Genomic DNA, 20,397 nt, shown 5'->3' on the forward strand with positions numbered 1-20,397 from the left:
CGATTTTTGCAATGTTGGAAACCATATAGTTGAACGATGGTAGCGCCCCCCTGTCATTGAGTTTGGTGGGACAGTTCAGCCAGAGAGTTTAGACAAAGTGCAAATTATAATCGCAAACCAGTCGCAAAGTGGTCGAAAAGCCCCTTTTTTGTATGGAGTTTTGACGGATTAGATTTTCGATTCGATCAAAAAGTGCGTTTTGTCTAGGGGGGCAGGCCTGGCTCACTCCGCGCGCTACATCCGATAATTATAGATGACCCACGCTGAACTGTCCCGCCAAACTCAATGACAGGGGGGCGCTACCATCGTTCAACTAAGTATATGGTTTCCAACATGGCAAAAATCTGAACCAGCGATCCGGTATTGACGGTGGCGCCCCACTGTCAATGTCATGCATAGGACTGTTCAGTATTTTGGAACTATACCTACACCATAGAGAAAAGTAATACATAGGAAATAGAGAACCCTCTCTGTCAAATTTTTGAGCCTACTAATTGACAGCCTGGTGTTAAATTCCCTGTACTTAACCTACGTACGTAACGCTCACATACATACATAGTACACGCACACATACATACATAAAGTCCACGCACACATACACACAGTTCACGCACACATAGGCCCTCATAACCTTCAAAGAATTATTGTTTTTATGATGTACAATGTAGAATTTTTTCAAATCCATTATTTTGAAAATATTTATCTTTATGGTGTACGTATTGTATTATTTTCAAAACAATGGATTTGGAAAAATTCTACATTGCACATGGAAATGCAAATAAGTAAACAAAAACTTTTGAATTTAATAATTTTACTTTATTTATGAACACACATAATATTGTACACCAAAAGCGTCTTTTCGCAAAGTTTTCAACAACACTAAAAAAGCATTTGCACATTGAGAAAACTCAGATCACTTGTGAACTTAACAGAAAGTTTCTTCGCGATTCACGAAGGAACGAACAAAACTCCGATGAACCAGCCCCCCTAGACAAAACGCACTTTTTGATCGAATCGAAAATCGAATCCGTCAAAACTCCATACAAAAAAGGGGCTTTTCGACCACTTTTCGACTGGTTTGCGATTAAAATTTGCACTTTGTCTAGACCCACTGAACAGCAGCAGGTACGAAGGAATGAACTTGAATTTGACTCGACGACTCTTCAATACTTTAATAGGGCCACAGAAAACTTAAATGATGGCTAAGAAAACAAGAATGCATTTAACATAACAAAAACAACACCGGCCATTTTGGAGGAAAAACAATGTTGCCATATGTTAAATAGTAATTTCTACTACTCTATTATGTAAATTATAACAAAAATGTCAATGTTCAGTTTTAAATTAAAACAAATTAATTTCATTTAAAAAAAGTTTTCACATTGTAATTAACAATATTCTCAAATATATTTTAATTAAGAAAAAAATAAAAATATGAAGGAAACAGGAGCAGCGACATCTAGAGCGTTTTAGGGTAGTTAAAAAGTATTTGAATTTATTCACCGATGTCGCTGTTTGGAAGCAAGTTTCACTTCGATGACCGTTGTATGGAAGTTTCCATACCCTGACCTATTACAGCGAAGCGCCCCGCCGGCGGGTATTATATCAGTCGAGAGTCACGCGCGCGCCCGTCAGGACACTGGCGTGCGTTGTAGTATGATTATAATTCTATGATCGAAGTATTATTTAAAAATGGACATAAAGAGAAAGAAATATTGTGCGGCGTTCGGGTGTTTAAATTCGAAAAGAAATCTACCGGATTTATCTTTTTTTTTCGCTTCCCAAAGATGCTGAAAGGTATGTTGGCCATGTAGGTAATCAATAATTCTTAGGATAGTATGGGAACCTAGCCTACTATGACTACTGCTCAGAATGCGTTCGTTCGTTTCAGCCAAATGACGTCCACTGCTGGACAAAGGCCTCTCCCAAGGTTTTCCATAATGAATGCATACTTACCTACATACGTACCTCATTACAAATAAGTAGATTAATTATTTTTTCACTAGACAGCAACCCTTACAGCGTAAGAAGAGTTCAGAGGCACGCGATAGAAAGAGACAAAACTTGTAGGTGAATAAAATTGTAGGTACGTAGTGCTGTGCGAGCTGAATTCCACTGTATCGCGTCGTAGCAAGACTCGCATTTATTTAAATCGTCTTGCGGAGTAATCCTTCTGTACCTGTACTATTACTTATTCTGTGGTTCAGCGTGGGTCATCTATAAAGTTGAACGATGGTGGCGTCCCCCTGTCAATGAGTTTGGTGGGACAGTTCAATTTAGGTCATCTATACATAGATAAAAGACCGTAAATACCTATGGTAAATACGTATAAGGTTAGGTTATGGAAAAAGTAAGTTGAGAGTTAATTCAATGAGATATAAATTACCAAATTACATTTCTAAAGGTATAATTGACAAAAACAACTTGAATTTAATTACAATATTTATTAGAACTTAATCAATTAAACAAAATAATCACAGAACTGAAAACACTTCCTTGCACCAATTATAAAGAAAACTACAAATGACAATTGACTTCCCACTTTCCTGTGATTTATCTACTAAACCAAGACAATAAACGGGAATATTCCCACCTCTCGTTCCTACCGCTGCAACTCCTGAGTAGCCAGGATCTACAGCTTGACCGCCAATAAAAACTAGTGAAGGTGAAGTTTGTCCCGAAATTAATAAAAAAAATAGAAGATAAATCGCTCAGAATTTAATATAGCAGCTAAGGATGGAAACTTTCAAAGTAAAATTATGATACGATAACATTATTTTAAACAATACAGAAACAGTTTTCATCCTTGGGTCATGATAGCAAAAAAAGTGTTCATAGCATCGTTAAAAATCTACTAAATTATTTTGATATCTTAGCCCAACATTAACAAAGTGATACGGTATAAAAATAAATCGTTACAGCACCTACTTTTCTCGTTCAATAAACCTAACGTAAAGTGTAATCTGAAATATTATTACTCTAAACCTATGCGCAGACCACCGATTTTTAGTCGGCCGATAGTTGGGCCCGATCTAATTTGTATGAAGAATCAATCTGTGTAATGTGCGCACTTCCATACATGCCCATACTGATTAACTGCCCGACTAAACTATCGGCCGACAAAAAATCGGTGGTCTGCGCCTAGGCTAAATTCTACAGAAATACAAAAAATATTTACACACCTATAGCCAGACTATAGGTGTGTAAATCCGTGAGCACGTAGAATTTTGTCCAATGACCCCTAGCTACCCATCCTTATCGCTCGCGCGTAATTATGTTGCTGTCGCGCTCGCACACTCACTGCGGGCGCGCGTCGCACAGTCGCGACAGCAATATAATTACGCGCGAGCGATAAGGATGGGTATCTAGGGGTCATTGGACAAAATTCTACGTGCTCACGGACCGGGCTTTAGTAGATAGACCACGGAAAATGGTTAGGGTGGTATACACTTATTCACATAGAAAAATATAATAATATCAACTATAACTAATTGTTCTATTTTTATTTGAGACTACAAGGTTTAACTGTACTTTTTTAATTACCAAAAACCTTAATAACGGTAAATTAATATTATATTTTTCGCAATCATCACAAATAAGTGTAACCCAACCATTTTAAAAAGACATGCCATGAAATGTAGAAGTGCAGTCATTGATACCTTAGCCACGATTAATAGAGCTGCTATTTTTATAATCAAGTTACTATTTATTTTTATTTGATAAAACTATTCGTGGAGAGAAAATAATTTTAGAATAGGCCGCAAAACCGATATGAACACATCATCAAAGGAAACCAATATGAATGAAAGAAAAAAGTAGTCTAAACAATCTATATATATAAAAGAAAGTCGTGTTAGTTACTCCACTTATAACTCAAGAACGGCTGAACCGATTTAGCTGAAAATTGTCAGGGAGGTAGTTTAGAGCCAGGAGAAGGACATAGGATACTTTTCATCCCGTTCGAAATAATTATTTATTGCCATTAAGGCGGAACAAAGTTCGCCGGGTCAGCTAGTTTTTCATAATACCGACTTCATTTCAAATACATTAGTATAACAATCTGACTGGCTTTAAAAATAAAAAAGTATTAACGCTCAAATTTGCTTGCGATAAGTGATGTCATACTCTCTCTGCCATTTATAATGAATAGTATACTCAAGCTTAAAATAAATACTTGGCTGTTATTTTTATTCCAATTAAATTCTGTAAAAAAATCTCTTCACAAATAGCTCAGAATTCAAGGCATGTCTTTTTAATATCTAACGATGTCATAATTTGAAAAACTAACTAGTACCCTAAGCGTTCAGATTTCGTATTTGTTCTTCAGATCGGCGATCGCGTCATCGCTCAACTTCTCAACCGTTTTGCAGTGGTGTAGGAGATCGTTCAATACTGAAACAAAGTAACGAGTCATTAATTTTCTGCAAATAGGCTTTTAATAAATAAATAATAAATATCCTTGGACATTTTACACTGCGGTTCAAGTCCCAAACTAAGCAAAGCTTGTACTATGGGTACAAGACAACGGACATAAACATACTTTAATACTTTTTTTTGTAAATACATACATATTACACATGTAAAACACCCAGTCCAATACAAACAAATATGTTCATGCACACAAATGTTTGTACTGTGCGGGAATCGAACCCGCTACCTCCGGAATAGTAGTCTGTTTCGAACCACTACACCAAACGGCCGACTACACACCCCAGTGTCACTCTAACGGAAAAGAAACGGACTCTAAAAGGGAAAATAAATAGGCGAGTGCTGTGAAGAGGCAGCGCAAGAAACTCACGCCCGTTTTCACCATCAATCCCTATTTTTTTAAAACGGGCATCAGTCACTTTTTTCAGTCTCTTTTTGTAAAGACCCTTAAAAGATAGCCTTTTTTGACTTTCGTGAGTAGAATAGAATAGAATACCTTTATTCAGCACTAGCGGTCGCCCGCTACTTCGTACGCGTGGACGTAGACCTCGTTTAATTACTAATGATGTTGATAGATGGCGTTTAACGGCTTCCCCCGCATGAATATTTACTAATGTCAAAATTGTTTGACTGTATATTTTAACCAATGACGATAGATGGCGCTTTTTACCCACGTCTTATTTATTTATTAAAATTTAGTTTGTCACATATCGTCAAAAATTATAGCCTATATGTTAATCTGGGTTATAAACAATAATACTGTAGTTTCAAAAAAATCCGTTCAGTAGTTTTTACGTGAAAGAGTAACAAACATCCAGACATCCACACAAACTTTCGCATTTATAATATTAGTAGGATAGGATAAAGTGAGTGATGAGAGTGCCAAATCTTAGTCAAAACACATTTTATAAAATAAAGATGCTATATTGTGCATCGTGATGTACCGTCTTGGCCTTGGCTAAGGCCTGCATGTAGGCGGAGACGGTCCTGGCACTAAACTTGGCCATAATAAGTCTTTGGCCTTAATTTTCAATTTTTCAAGTCAATAAGTGATGTAGCGACTTATGTTTCTTGTCCCATACGATAAGAAAATAGCCCAGGCCGAGAAGCACTTGACCTTGGTCATGGACTGTAGGTAGGCAGCGACAGTCTTGGCGCCGAACTAACCAAGTCTAACTCCGTAGTATTGTAGCAGTATAATGTGGCAACTTACCTTTTTTGTCCCCATCCGATAAGAACATAGCCAAGGCCAAGAAGCGCTTGACCTTGGTCATGGACTGTAGGTATGCAGCAACAGTCTTGGCGCCGAACTAGCCAAGTCTAACTCCATAGTATTGTAGCAGTATAATGTGGCAACTTACCTTTTTTATCCCCATCCGATAAGAACATAAGCAAGGCCAAGAAGCGAGCGCTAAACCTTGGCCATAGGTAGGCTGACAAGATCTTGGCGGCACCGAACTCGCCAAGTCTAACTCCGTAGTATTGTAGCAGTATAATGTGGTAACTTACATTTCTTATCCCCATCCGATAGGAACATAGCCAAGGCCAAGAAGCGTAAACCTTGGCCATAGGTAGGCTGACAAGGTCTTGGCATCGAACTAGCCAAGTCTAACCCCTTAGTACAATCAATCAACCTGATTCAAATTCAAATTGTTTTAATGTGAAATCACAGGTAAATACACAGGTCATAAAATGTTTGTAATAGATCAGCTGTGTAATGTGTATAGTATTGTAGCAGTATATGTGGTAATTTACCTATCTAAACCCCATCCGATAGGAACATAGCCAAGGCCAAGAAGCGTAAACCTTGGCCATAGGTAGGCTGACAAGATCTTGGCGGCACCGCACTCGCCAAATCTAACTCCTTAGTATTGATGTAGTTGCTTACCTTTTTTGTCTCCATCCGATAAGAACATAGCCAAGGCCGAGAAGCGCTTGACCTTGGTCATGGACTGTAGGTAGGCGGCGACAGTCTTGGCGCCGAACTTGGCCATATCGGAGTGAAGGGTAGTTAGGACATCAGACAGCACGTCGCTTTCCAGAGCATTCTCGAAGATGGATGGGATTCTGTGTGGGTCTATAATCTGTAAGGAATAATTATATCAATTTATAAATACAATGAATACTGTCGTAATGTTCGTTACTGAATACAATATTGGAAAGAATAAAGCGTATTTTTTTTAAATCTAAGCAATGTATTAGCGCCTTAAAGTTCGTCAGTAATCACGACATTTTGTAAAAACATACTTTAAGTCCTCAACAGTTATCAACAAAATGGTGCTCGACTCTTGAGACAAGCTAATTTACACCATATTGTTAACGGCATTGAGCATACATTTTTTTAAATACCTTCGCGAAGAAAACCTGTACGTAGTACTTATTATTATTCTGTGCTAGTAGGTAGAGATCTTGAGAAAAATATTATGAGCACAGGAGAACTAGCAGACAAAAGTCAATAATAAAAATAAGTTAATAAAAATTTGACATCACTGTCAGACATGTGACATGAACCAAACAACAATTAATAATACTTACACTCAAATACTGGGTTCTAGCGTCACCTTTGCCCTTCAAATACTTCCATTCAGCCATAAATTGAACACTATTTGTAGGTGGAACCAGATTCTGAAGCAGTTTCTCGGTCACCGTTGCATCCTCAATCAGTTTCACTGACTCTGGAGTTAAAATTTTCTCCTTCATATCTCCTTTCCCTTTCTCTCCGGTGGTCCGAGATTCTTTGTCCTTTTCTATTTTGGCTTCATTGTTGTTCGAATCACCGTGTGCCAACTCGTCTTCGAGCTCGACGATTTTTAGGCGGGTAGGTGGTTTTTCAGGGGATGATTTGCCGAGTAGGATCTCTTGAATTGACACAGGTTTAAGCGCTCTCTGAAATTTTACAAGGGTTTGATAAGCAAGTTTTTTTTAAGATTATTAGCAATTTGTATTTCACAAATTACTAATAGTCCCGTTAGCCCCTCGTGTTAAGCTTGTGTTACGAGTGGGCTCACCACAATAGTCGAGCGGCGGTGGGATTCGAACCCGCGTTCCTCGGATCTCGAGTCGGCCACTCCGACCCCTTCACCGTTCGGCTATCATGGCCATAATTCTTTAAAAAAAAAGTTATTTTGAAGCTGTGTTCAAAAAATCTGGCAACCTCAATAAACAGTTTTCAAAAAAGAGTTTTTTTTAATTTTAAGAATAATGTTTTGTTCAGGCATTTTGTGTAGGTACATAATAATGATTAGCAATCTCACCTTAGAACGCAAATGGGGTGGCTTCTTCACCGGTTTGATCACCGTTATCCCTTCATCAACGCCATCCTTCCATTTGTCCTCACTACTCTGAACTGGCTTCACTGGCATGACTAGTGGACTTTTCTGTGCTGGCATGGCTGGCGCACTATTCTGTACTGGCATGACTGGCACATTCTGTGCTGGCATAACTGGCACGTTCTGAGTTGGCTTCGCTGGTAATTTTTTCTGAGCTGGCATAGTTGGCTCATCGGGTAATTCGATGATCTTTGGAATGGCTTTCGCTGGGGTGATGATTGGTTTGGATTCCGTAATGGGTGTGGAAGACGGCGATGACTTTGATTTGGACTGAAAAATAAAATTAGGTCATTAGTGTAAGTAGCTGTGAGCTTCAAGGCTGACATAGCCCGCAGAATCGCTAAGAGCTGATGGCCAGAAAAGTTCTTGAGTTGCGATTAATGCCTTACAAAAAACTAATTTCTTTTTCTGGGCTATTCACTCTAATGACGAATTCATAAATAGTAAATATATGTTAATGTCGAAATATTGCCAAATAAAAAAGGCGATATTTTTTTCACTGATGGTCTGATGACATGATGCATGCAGTCAGTTCAGTCAGATTACGCAACAAGTAAACTAATTTAATTTTCGTTATTCAATCACACACTCACAATAGCAACCGAAATCGCCCGAATTGATCTGCCCCCTAGACAAGTGGAAAAATCTGACATTCTATTCGGACGGATTCGATTTTCGAAAAGTGTAACTAGTGTAGTCTACTAATATACCCACTGATCGCGTTCGAAGCACCTGTGCGGCGCTAAACTCGTCACGACATGCAACGAGACAATGTGCCAACTATCCGGCCGCCGGATATCCGGCTATCCGGCCAAACAACTATCCGTTTCATCTCTAGTTGCGACCACGAGCCGGAAGAAGTAGCGTGGGCAGGCTTCCTTTTAGGTAGATCGACGATCTGGTGAAGGTCGCGGGAGGTCTGGTGAAGGACCGGTCTCTGTGGAAGTCCTTGGGGGAGGCCTTTGTCCAGCAGTGGACGTCTTAACTTAACTTACCCCTTTAGTCCCCATCCTAGTTTTGATAGTCTCCAGCTGTTGTTTAGCCGCATGGTTGTGTGGTTCCAGCTTGATCACCTCCATGAGGTCGCGCGAAGCAGCGCTAAGCACTCGCGATACTGTCCTTTGCTGCAGCCGTTTGACTATTTCATCATCATCATCATCATTTCAGCCATAGGACGTCCACTGCTGAACATATGCCTCCGCCAATGCTTTCCATGTTGATCGATTGGTAGCGGCCTGCGTCCAGTGCTTCCCTGCCACCTTTACGATGTCATCGGTCCACCTTGTAGGTGGAAGTCCCACGCTGCGTTTTGCGGTACGCGGCCTCCATTCCAGAACCTTTCTGCCCCATCGGCCGTCAGTTCTGCGTACTATGTGCCCTGCACTTTGCGAGATCGAATCAGAGATGAGGAGATCCGTAAACGAACCAAAGTCGCTGACATAGCCCGACGGATTAGCAAGCTGAAGTGGCAATGGGCAGGGTACATAGTACGCAGTTTGACTATTTAATTGAGTAAAAATCTATTTTTCTCTCACCCCTTTAGTCCCCATCCTAGTTTTGATAGTCTCCAGCTGTTGTTTAGCCGCATGGTTGTGTGGTTCCAGCTTGATCACCTCCATAAGATCGCGCGAGACGAGCCGAGGCGCTCGCGATACTATTGATTGCTGCAGCCTTTTGTGCCATTAAATAATATCTATATTTATCAAACACTCACCCCTTTAGTCCCCATCCTAGTTTTGATAGTCTCCAGCTGTTGTTTAGCCGCATGGTTGTGTGGTTCCAGCTTGATCACCTCCATTAGGTCGCGCGAGACGAACCGAGGCGCTCGCGATACTATTGATTGCTGCAGCCGTTTGTGCCATTAAATAATATCTATATTTATCAAACACTCACCCCTTTAGTCCCCATCCTAGTTTTGATAGTCTCCAGCTGTTGCTTAGCCGCATGGTTGTGTGGTTCCAGCTTGATCACCTCCATAAGGTCGCGCGAGACGAACCGAGGCGCTCGCGATACTATTGATTGCTGCAGCCGTTTGTAGCATTAAATAATATCTATATTTATCAAACACTCACCCCTTTAGTCCCCATCCTAGTTTTGATAGTCTCCAGCTGTTGTTTAGCCGCATGGTTGTGTGGTTCCAGCTTGATCACCTCCATAAGGTCGCGCGAGGCTGCACGAAGCGAGCCGAGGCGTTCACGAGCCGTCGCGCGACGTTGGAACGCTTTGACGTAGGTCGGGTCTAGGCGAAGCGCTTCGGTGCAGTCCTTCTCGGCTTGGTGAAGGCTGGAGTAACAAACATACGAAGTATTTATAAACCTTGGATTATACAATACGAAACTTAGTCCCAATTATAGTTAATTAATATTAATAATACTACCATTAATGTTTAAATAGCCACCTACTCTATTGCGATACCACCCAGGTAACTAAGTTTTTAAGCTCCTGTATATTATGTAATTTACACCATTACAAATTGCCACTTAGTAAGCAATAAATATTTTGAATTTGAATTTGAAACTAAGCAAAGCTTGAATGGTACTAGACTATGATAATTAAACTAGAAAAGTAACCATTAAAATTTACCATTTAAATTAAAACCATTAAAAGTAGTTATACTTACATTAAAAAAGATATTTTTACATGCTTCGTTCTCATTCAAAAACATTACATAAATTTATTATTTGAAATATCTACATTATTAGTCTACATTATAAGGCCATTTTACAAAGATTTGTCTATTTGTTTCTGATTGAAAATTTTAAATTAAACAATCTGGACCTTTTAAGTTAACAGTGAATTAGCAAATACCATCCAAATGGCTTATTAGTTCAGAAATACAAATAGATTATGCTTAATGGGTTTTCACTATAAAATATTCATTAAAACTCACCTGTCTTTCTTGAGATAGCACAGGCCTCTATTGGCAAAGTAAATGGCATCGTCCTTGACCAGTTCTATAGCTCGAGTGTAGCACTGTATGGCTTCATCCCACTTCTCTTTCTTTACATAAGTGTTGCCCTGGAAAAACACAATTACAGTTTTTATCAATGAGGGTTTTCTCGAATGAAAGATCCGCTAGATGGCGGGACGTGGATGTGGGGTCTGACTGCTGCGTGATTGGTGGATTTTGACATATCTGTCAATGTCATGTCAAAAATAACCAATCATGGAGCATTTGGACCACGCGTCTACGTATTGCCATCTGGCGGCTTTTTCATTCACGAAAACCCTCATTCATAGGATAATTATGATCTCTGCTAGCGCTTTATGATTGAGAGCAACATTATTTTTTGGAGACAAGGGTTTTCGCACTAAAGTAGGGATTTGTTTTATTTTTTTGTAATAAAATTCTACTTTATTTAAATGTATGAGGTAATACTACTACTAGCTTTTAGTTTTGTTTTGCTGAATCAGTCTATTACAGAAAGACTATTTCCCAGAATAGAATAGAATAATCTTTATTGCTAAAACTGTGTACAATGTGCTGGTCACTTGATTGAAAAACCAGGACAAAAGGACAATACCTACTTATTCTATATTTTTCCCAGGGTCTCAAACTGTTCAGTCAGTCAGTAATTTAGAGTTCTGCCCGTATTCACTAACATTACTATGAGGGCTCACAGTACGCGTGGACGTACAGGGTGATACACGAACCAATCACAGAGCTCTATTCGACGCTGTGCGTTCGATTTGCTGCTTCACTTAAGCAAGCATTGTTTGTGAATAATGGTTACTTTTGCATTGCAAAATTACTAAGTTTAAATCAGGAATACTCACTCTCTCCTTCTCATACTGAGCCTCTTCCCTCAGTTTGTCTTGTTTAACTTGCTGGCTCTTCTTGCCGTCCAAAGATACAGGTCCTACTTCTGCCATGTCGATGTCTTCACATGCTTTGTCCTAAACAGATATAGAATAGAATCAAATAGAAAAATCTTTATTCGGAACAAAATAAACAAAAATAATAACAATTTTAAAATATACGTAGGTAGGTATTTTGTGCCAAAAAGATCCCTCAACGCTGGTTTTCAACGGGTGATATGATAGTAGTAATAACATAACAAGCATTCATTCATAATAATCATTTTAATTTTAATGATTGTGTGTGTTGTATTTTCAATAACATACTCAAGAACAATGTAATAAAAATATATTAACTGATACATGATCAATGATGTTGATTGTACTTAGTAGTTTCAGATAATGTGGCAAAAAGTAACATGAATTGACTTGGCTTTGTGCCAGTGGAAATGCAGTTTAAAAATACAATATTTGAATATTAATTGTAATGCCTATACATAATAATAAAACTAAAAGTCCAAAGTGAATATGCAATGTGTTCAAAATAAATCATCATTGATGACCAGCAAAAAATAATTTCTCTTTGAATTATTTTAAAGAATTTATGTTCTTAAATGTACCAATTAAATTAATGTAGGCAAAATTTTCCAATCATAATATTCATGATTTCAAAAGAAAAGGAAAATAAAGCATGGAGTTGTTTTATCAATAACATCCATTGTATGTTTCTATAGAAACTGATTCTCGCTTGGACAGCAACTGCATTTTCTAGAAGCCAATACCTAACTACCCACATACTTATTGTATTGAGACAGCTCGTGTTAGACCATAAAATCAAACATTATGCCTATTTCAAAGTTAAAAAACCAATTTCAGTATAAATACTGCTAAATTATTTATTTCTCCGGACATCATTGCACTTTCCGGGCTCATAATAAGACTGTTTTTCGGTTAAAACTTAACACAGGTTACTCACAGCATCAAACTGGTCCCAGGCCTTGTAGTCAAACGATGAGATCCTCTTCTCTGGACTCTTTTTCACAACAACGGGCTTTTCTCTTTTCAACTTACTTCTAACTGGCGGGAGATCCTAACCTCAAAACATTGCACGAATGTTAATATACCGACGTCTAAAGTACTGTATTAAAGTAAATACGTACAACAACACTAAAATCAGGAAAAACAGCACGTCGACCAAATATATGTGAGGCTCTGATACTACCCAAAACATTGTCACAAACACTAAGCAAATAATACGTGTTTAGTGCCAAGTTACACTGCTAAATACTGTAGATCATACAAATTACAATTTCAAATAGTATTTATGAGTTTAAACTGATTTAAACCTGCTCAAAAGCACCGTTGAGAGCGGCCTCTTTTCTTTTCATCTCCGCTTCCCAGTTATCCAGGTCTGTCAAGTATGTTTGGAAGGTTTTAACGTTATCGCGCACTTGCCTTTGAATTTCGAAAGCTTTTTCCATTATTTAGCACAGTTTTTAATAAGCGTAAAGAATTAATTTTACCTGTTTGTTAGATCAATACAATTTTTGAGGTTGTCAGATTGTCAACTTGTCAAACAATCATTTTTTCACGTTGTCATGGCTGAGCGCAGGCGCTTTGTTTGTGTGTGGCCAGTAGTAATAACGAATAACGTTATTATTTTATATTAAATAAAAATATGAATCTAAACGATTACGATCATAAAAAACTGTATTCTATAAAATATTTATTAGCTACCTACATTTAAAAATTATATGCCGTTACGTTAACACTATGCTGTTAATAATGTCCCACCATGTTCGCGTTCTCGTATGGAGCTCTTTATGGATTTAACATTGCCGTTATCGAACCGTTACTGTTAATAGTGACGGACGGTTCGTTACTACAAAAAAGTTTTAAGTTTGAAGAGGTCTTAGGTGCGCGGGCAATGAATGACCATGTTCATGGCGCGTTTATAACGTTTATACCTACGAATACATATGTCCTACATATTTTAACTAAAACTTAAATACTTACCAACTTTTAAAAGTTTATTGCGCCGGGCGTGTGTAGGTCTTAGATTTTATACCTATTAATAAGGTGTAGGTAAAGTACCTACACCTTATTAATAGTAAAGTACAGTCAACCAAATGTATTTGCTGTAGTCACACTGTCATTGCGAAACTATTTTGTTCTTTCTGTTTTCAGTAAATCAGTTAAATAATATTGGATCTATGGACCCCAACTCTGCGCTGGCTTCTTCGCTCATTGAGCGTTTTCGTTCTTCAGCGTAACCTTTCGATCGATCAATCATAATAATTCGTGCAAATTCGTGCGCTAAAGTGACGAAATAGAGCAGTAATTAAGTTGGAAATTAAAATCGAGTGTGCGGCGCTAAAGTGCTGCAGTTCGAATGAATTTCAACAACGTAATTAGCAAGCATATAAGGCATAGTTTTTGCCCGCGGCTTGCCCTCGGAAAATGTTTTTGTTCCATGCATGTCTATAAAAATTAGTAGGATATAAATTTTCCCTAGGCCCAAACTATCTCGAAAACCTTATTAATTAATTGAAATCAGTTCAGTGGTTTTTTTAAGCATGCAACGAGACACGTCGATTTTATCCATTTTATGTTCCATTTTCTTTACCTTAATTATTATGGTTCATGCTATAAAATAAAAAATAATCACTAGAAAATTTCTAGTATTCATGTGAACGTTTGTGATTAATTTTCTTATTTAATAAGACTAGAGAGAGACTGACAGGATAACTAAATATTATTGAAGATTTGCGACATTTTAGGGCTTCCTGAGTTTCATGAATATGAAGACATCACTATAATATTAAATACTTATTTCGTTTGTGAAAAATTAATGAAGCATTTAATAAACGCAATTTATTAATCGAGCGATGTGATTGATTGAAAAATGATTGTTTTACTTATAAACCATGGTAGCTAGGTACACGAAGCACAAGGCGAGGTAAGTAGGTACCTTCTTACGAGTCCTACATACTTAGATAGAAGTTGATTATAGGTTTAAAAGCTTTTATTTAAAAAATAATCGTTCGTTCGTTTCAGCCGAAAGACGTCCACCAGCTGGACAAAGGCCTCCCCCAAAGATTTCCACAAAGACCGGTCTTGCGCCGCTCGCATCCAGACACCTCCAAGGCAAAAAATAATAGTAACCTACATACATTTACTTTCTTATTTTTCAAAGTGTAAGACATAACTCTCATAACATCGTTATTCACGCACTTCTTATTACTTACATTATTTTACATCATAAAAAATTGGATAATATAGGTAATACCTAATAACATCCTCATAATCTGGCCCAATTATTTACCTAAGTTCCAAGGTAGTTAGGTAGGCAATTTAGTTAAAATGTAATAAAGCGTAGGTAATATTACCAATTTATAAACACAGTGAATGAGCTTGAATGTGTATAAGTTTATATCTTCTGGCTAAAATTATTAATAATTAGGTAATAAGACTAAACTTCGTTGGATAAATCGCGTTTAACTATAATTTGGAAATAATGTGGTAGGTATTTTAAAAGCAAATGGATTAAATACCTAATTACATGAATGGTTCATGCAGACAGTTTGATATCTTATTTACTAGTTTATAATAGTTGCGCTATTGCAGCATTGTTATGCGTACCACGCGGACTTAGAAAAAGCCTTCAGTCAGAGAAAACCCATGGCATCAAACCCGGGACCTCTGGGTCAAAGACAGGTTTATAAAGCGGAAAGCCACTAGATCACAGAGGTACCTACTTAATCTATACTAATATTATAAAGCTGAAGAGTTTGTTTGTTTGTTTACTTGAACGCGCTAATCTCAGGAACTACCGGTCCGATTTGAAAAATTCTTTCAGTGTTAGATAGCCCATATAAAGGCTATACCGTCACGCTACGAGTAATATGTGCAGAGCAACAATGAAAAATGTTGCGAAAACGGGTTTTCACGCGAAGTCGCGGGCACAGCTAGTTAGATAATAATTGTGATGGCCTGTAGGATCCGCAGGAGAACCAAAGTGACTGGCATAGCTCGCAGTTATTGCTAAAATCAAGTGGCAGTGTGGGCGGGGCACATAGCTCGCAGAGCTGATGGCCGCTGGGGCAGAAAAGTTCTCGAGTGGCAACGGGCCACGGGCCGGAAGACAGGCCAGACAGGTAGCGTGGGCAGGCCTCCCACTAGGTGGACCAACGATCTGGTGAAGGTCGCGGGCAGAGCCTGGATGCGGGCAGCGCAGGACCGGTCGTCATGGAAATCCTTAGAGGAGGCCTCTGTCCAGCAGTGGACGTCATTTGGCTGAAACGAACGAACGAACTGTAAGTATCTACATTCATCCTACACAGTAGCGGCGTAAGGGGGGGGGCGGTGGGGGTGGTCCGCCCCGGGTGCCAAGCATCAGGGGGTGACACAAGTCGCGTCGCGCAGATTAGTACTCACTGGCGCATCTGCATGGCAAATCTGCGGTCTATGTCATGATACGGGGGGGAGGGGTTGCGATTCGAATCGGCAGGTAACCCCAAAATCCTGGGGGGTACCAAGGGGTGCCTTTGGACTTATGACGGGGGGGGGGGGGGGGGGGGGGGGTGATCGCCCCGGGTGCCAACCCATGCTACGCCGCCACTGATCCTACACTATTTATTGTACCGTATGAAATAGACAGATTGGTAAAAAGTTAGTCTTAGATCGATAGTACTTCGTGCAAAAATCTTTTAAATGAACGTAGCCGTTTGGGAGGAGTAGGGAATTGAATTAAAAAATAGATGTCCCGTATTTTTTTTTAATCCACAACAAAGAGACGTAGCGAAAATTCAAACGTGCCAAATGTAGTCCTTGAACTGTTGTTATAAAATATATTATTTTCATCTATTTCTGTCGAGCAGTAAAAGAGGAGTAGGCTTTACAAAATGTCCATTTGACGCGGATTGAGGACTCTAATCGCCTTAAGCGCAGGGATAGGGATATCTAAAAAAGTCTGATCATTTTTTTTCAAAACATTTATAAGATTACATAACCCTTAATTCGCAAATCGCATGGATTATATTCGTAACAAACCTTTTTGCTATTTAATGACAAAAACCACAGTCACGTAAGCGTCCTTGATGAAGACTTACAATTAGAAGTTTGTGTCGAAACCTATGCGGATTAGCCATCTTGGTAACAAGATGGCTAATCCGGACGCTGTATGTAAATACAGCGTAGAATTAGATACAAATAAAAAACAAAACATAAAAAGTACAACAAAAAATGTAATCCCATATCTTTGATAATTTAATTTGCGGTATTGCGTGTCAGTAGGATTCAAGACTGATAATGTTTGCGTTGATTAAAATATTTTTTAGACTAAAAAGATCGGATTTTGTTGGTTTATAAAGTCCATACGAGTAAGTAGCCTAATTAACAAACTTTTTACCCGACTGCGACAGAAGGAGGGTTATGTTTTTATTGATAGTGAAACCTACTACGAGTACGTGAGAGTCATCTCTATCTGAGACTTTACTTTGAAGTCACAAATACGAGAGTAATAATTTGAGAGTCAAAGTAAAAAAATACTTTATTTATCAGGACCATATCAAGACTATTCAGATACTTAGGCTGGGTTGCACCATCTTACTTTAACTTTGACAAACGACAAAAATCTGTCAAACTCCATACGAAAAACACCGGATATCGTTAAAGCTACGGTCAAAGTTAGGTGGTGCAACTCAGCATTAGTGCTTACAAATCTTTGACCTGTGTTGTTTTAGTGGCTGCTTAATTGATTTTTTGGAAGCCAAATAATACCTACCGTCATAGCTTCGTTATACCTACTTACTGCTCGTAGTTGTTGCAATGAAATGCGATGATCTCCACAGATCTGCACGTGCAAACTGTACAAAGTTAAGTTTATCGTTCTAGTTACATAGGAGAGGCGTACTGCCTACTCTACATAAAGAACTTATGAAATATAGCTTTTGCCTAATTTCGTTTGTCACAGATCGTCATTAATTATAGCCTATGTGTTATTCTGGGTTATAAACAATAATACTGTAAAGTTTCATCAAAATCCGTTCAGTAGTTTTTGCGTGAAAGAGTAACAAACATCCAGACATCCAAACTTTCGCATTTATAATATTAAGTAGGATAGTAGGATTATTAGGATGTATTAACTTAGGTTTATTACCAATAAAATCACTTTTACTCATTTACTTACCTACTTTAATAATTATTAAATTTTAATGATTACGATATTGTTTCCACTATCAATCTTATCAAAATAAGCTCATAAATAGGCTTTTTACCTGGATGTGGGTAGTGCAGGACCGGTCGTTTTGGAAATCTTGGAATGGAGGACCTTTATCCAGCAGTGGACGTCATTTGGCTAAAACTTGGGAACGAAAGCTTTATAGCGGCCTTAGCCTAAGCGCAGACCACCGACTTTTAAGCCGATAGTTGAGTCAGTGTGAAAATGTATGAAAGTGCGCACATTACACCGATTTGGTATCGGAAGATTCTTCATACAACTTAGAATCGGGCCCAACTATCGGCCAACTAAAACTCGGTGGTCTGCGCCTTCGTTTAAGCTTGCTCTAAAACGCTCTGCACCTAAAAATAAAAAATAAAAAATCAAAATTATCTTTATTTGTTTAGACTAATTAAATTAGTTCTTGCAAATCGTCAAATGCTCTTAAGGAGCCTATACATGTCTCATTCTTTTTTTGCCCTACCAGCGCTTCGAGACAAACATTTGGCAAGTGCTGAGAAGAAGCGCCGCAACAAACTCAGTCACCACTGTCTGCCGGTTTAAAAATATAAGTAAGCTTTGTCCCCAGATCAACCAGCTAACCGAGAAGCTGAACTCCTCTCGATCCTCAACAACAGACAATCCGTGTCCGAAGAGGCGGCGCCTTCGTCCCCGCCACTAGTGCCGCGGTTCTAATACTTATGACCTGCCAGACCTGCGTATTGACATGACCTTCTCAATTTTCCAAAACATAAACACATTTTGCCTCATCAAGATGAACCCAATTCTGTCTCGTCCAAGGTTGACGATCGGTAGCGATTACTGAATAATCGATCACGACACGACCGATTATTGGCCTCAATATCGATTATAAATATAGTTTATTTGCTGATAGGTGGGCGGGCTATGAGCGCGGACGTATTCTGGAATCGATCGACTTTGGTAAACGTTTGTGCGCAAAGGGCGGCTTATTAAATTTTTATTAAAGGTTTATTGAATTTTTTGCTATTCAATAAATTGGCGATATGTTTTGGCCTGGTTCTGATCTGGACTAGAGCGACTAAAATTTTGATCGACTTTCTTATATTATCATTATTTTATAAGTTTTCTTTTAGTCACTTTGAGGACTTTTTTTATGCATAACAAGGCAGTTAATTGACCACAATCGCACCTGATGTTAAGTGGGATGCAGTCTAGGACTTACTAAGCTAAGTCATTTAATCTAAATAACTATTAGGTATTTCTTATCTTTTGGTTAATCTATTTATTTTTGTAGTGACACTTTATTATAATATTACCTGCTTACTTGCTATTACGAGAAAGTAAAATGGAGCCATTTTGAAGGCCATTAAAAACTGTGTTCACTTTTGCAATTCAAACCTAAAAATCTTAGCAAATCTCGAAATCAGACCACACGTAAACTTTATCGCGCATCTCAGAAATTACGAACGCTTTCAAAATACACCCACCGTCGGAAGTCAAGTCAAGGTGATGGCAATGAACCATGACCTGATGAGCATAATCGTAATACCCGACTTTGCTTGCACTTGGTTGGACATATTTCACTATGAGCACCCGCCTAAATAGCACCTGCACGAATAGCATCTGGCCCATTCCTGAAATAAATGGAATTAAGTTTTATTTTTATATCGATAAGTGCTCTAACTGCTGGACAAAGGCCTCCCCCAAGGATTTCCACAAAGACCGGTCCTGCGCCGCTCGCATCCAGGCACCTCCCGCCTTGTCCAGCAGTGGACGTCTTTCGGCTGAAACGAACGAACGAACGAAGGTGCTCTAAGGTGCTATTCGTGCAGGTTCTATTTGGGCGGGTGCTCAAAGTGAAATACGTCCTTGGTTGGCACCAAAAAAAAATTTAGAATTTTGAACTTTAACTGCATATGTTTTAGGAAGCTTTAAGGTAACTAAACTCTAGTTACAATTACTACATATTTTTAGTGGGCGTCATAAATACGATGTTTGTTTTTAATTATCCATAATTTTATGGCTTGTAAAGTTTTATATTAATTTGGATTGGGGGTGTAATTATGCAGTAATTATTGGGCATTTTTATGGATTACAAATTACTTTTATGTCCTTTATTAGTGTGTTTTGGTAACTTTATTTCGTAAGATGTTACTGACATAAATGTTTACTGTGAAAGATTTTTATCCAAACGTCACGCATTCTGTAGGATATAGTAATTTCAGAGCTGCAATCAGATTCAAATTCTTTATCAGTCCTATGCTGACTATTTTCAGGGCTGTTATTGTAGTGCATATTTCTGAGATAGGCCTACTGGTGGTGATTAATATGCAAGAAGCAATTCAAGGAAACATTCCAAAATAGGGCCAGAACAGTATATTTGCTCAAGACATAAAACTAGACCGCACAAGAGACAGTAAAAAAGCAACTTCAAAATCCAAAAACAATATAAAAAAAGTAAAAAACCATAAAAAATATCAAAAGAGGATTGCTGGCCAAACTGCCAGCAACAAGGGCAGTAATACAGGGTGTCCCAAAATTTGCACGTCACACTGACACCAGAGGTAAATGAGCTCTAGACGCATCTAACAAGTATACAAAGTCCATTTTTAAAAATAACTAATAATTATGAGTCTTAAT

At 38.4% G+C, this 20,397-nt stretch overlaps 2 protein-coding genes across 2 annotated transcripts in view; one reads left to right on the plus strand and one right to left on the minus strand.

Moving 5' to 3' along the window:
* Positions 1–20,397, plus strand: part of LOC135079825 (pupal cuticle protein 27-like) — a 363,223-nt gene that overhangs the window by 168,645 nt on the left and 174,181 nt on the right. The gene's annotated exons all lie outside the window — the stretch shown is intronic.
* LOC135079815 (RNA polymerase II-associated protein 3-like) lies at positions 2,430–13,072 on the minus strand. Its single transcript, XM_063974428.1, has 9 exons — positions 12,902–13,072; positions 12,532–12,645; positions 11,535–11,654; positions 10,648–10,775; positions 9,830–10,040; positions 7,683–8,027; positions 6,964–7,314; positions 6,317–6,512; positions 2,430–4,392 (listed from the first exon to the last, which is right to left on the minus strand). The coding sequence occupies exons 1-9, from the start codon at positions 13,034–13,036 to the stop codon at positions 4,304–4,306; spliced, it is 1,689 nt and encodes a 562-aa protein (XP_063830498.1). The 5' UTR covers positions 13,037–13,072; the 3' UTR covers positions 2,430–4,303.

This window comes from Ostrinia nubilalis, chromosome 17 (assembly GCF_963855985.1).
Source record: "Ostrinia nubilalis chromosome 17, ilOstNubi1.1, whole genome shotgun sequence".
NCBI lineage: Eukaryota > Metazoa > Arthropoda > Insecta > Lepidoptera > Crambidae > Ostrinia > Ostrinia nubilalis.

Bases quoted from the DNA above. Each gene is read 5' to 3' on its own strand.
- LOC135079815 (XM_063974428.1), bottom strand. From the start codon at position 13,036: ATGGAAAAAGCTTTCGAAATTCAAAGGCAAGTGCGCGATAACGTTAAA. The intron at 10,776-11,534 runs GTGAGTATTCCT...GTGTTTTTCCAG, and splicing joins CTCAGTATGAGAAGGAGAGA to GGCAACACTTATGTAAAGAA. The intron at 7,315-7,682 runs GTGAGATTGCTA...GTAAAATTTCAG, and splicing joins CACCCCATTTGCGTTCTAAG to AGAGCGCTTAAACCTGTGTC.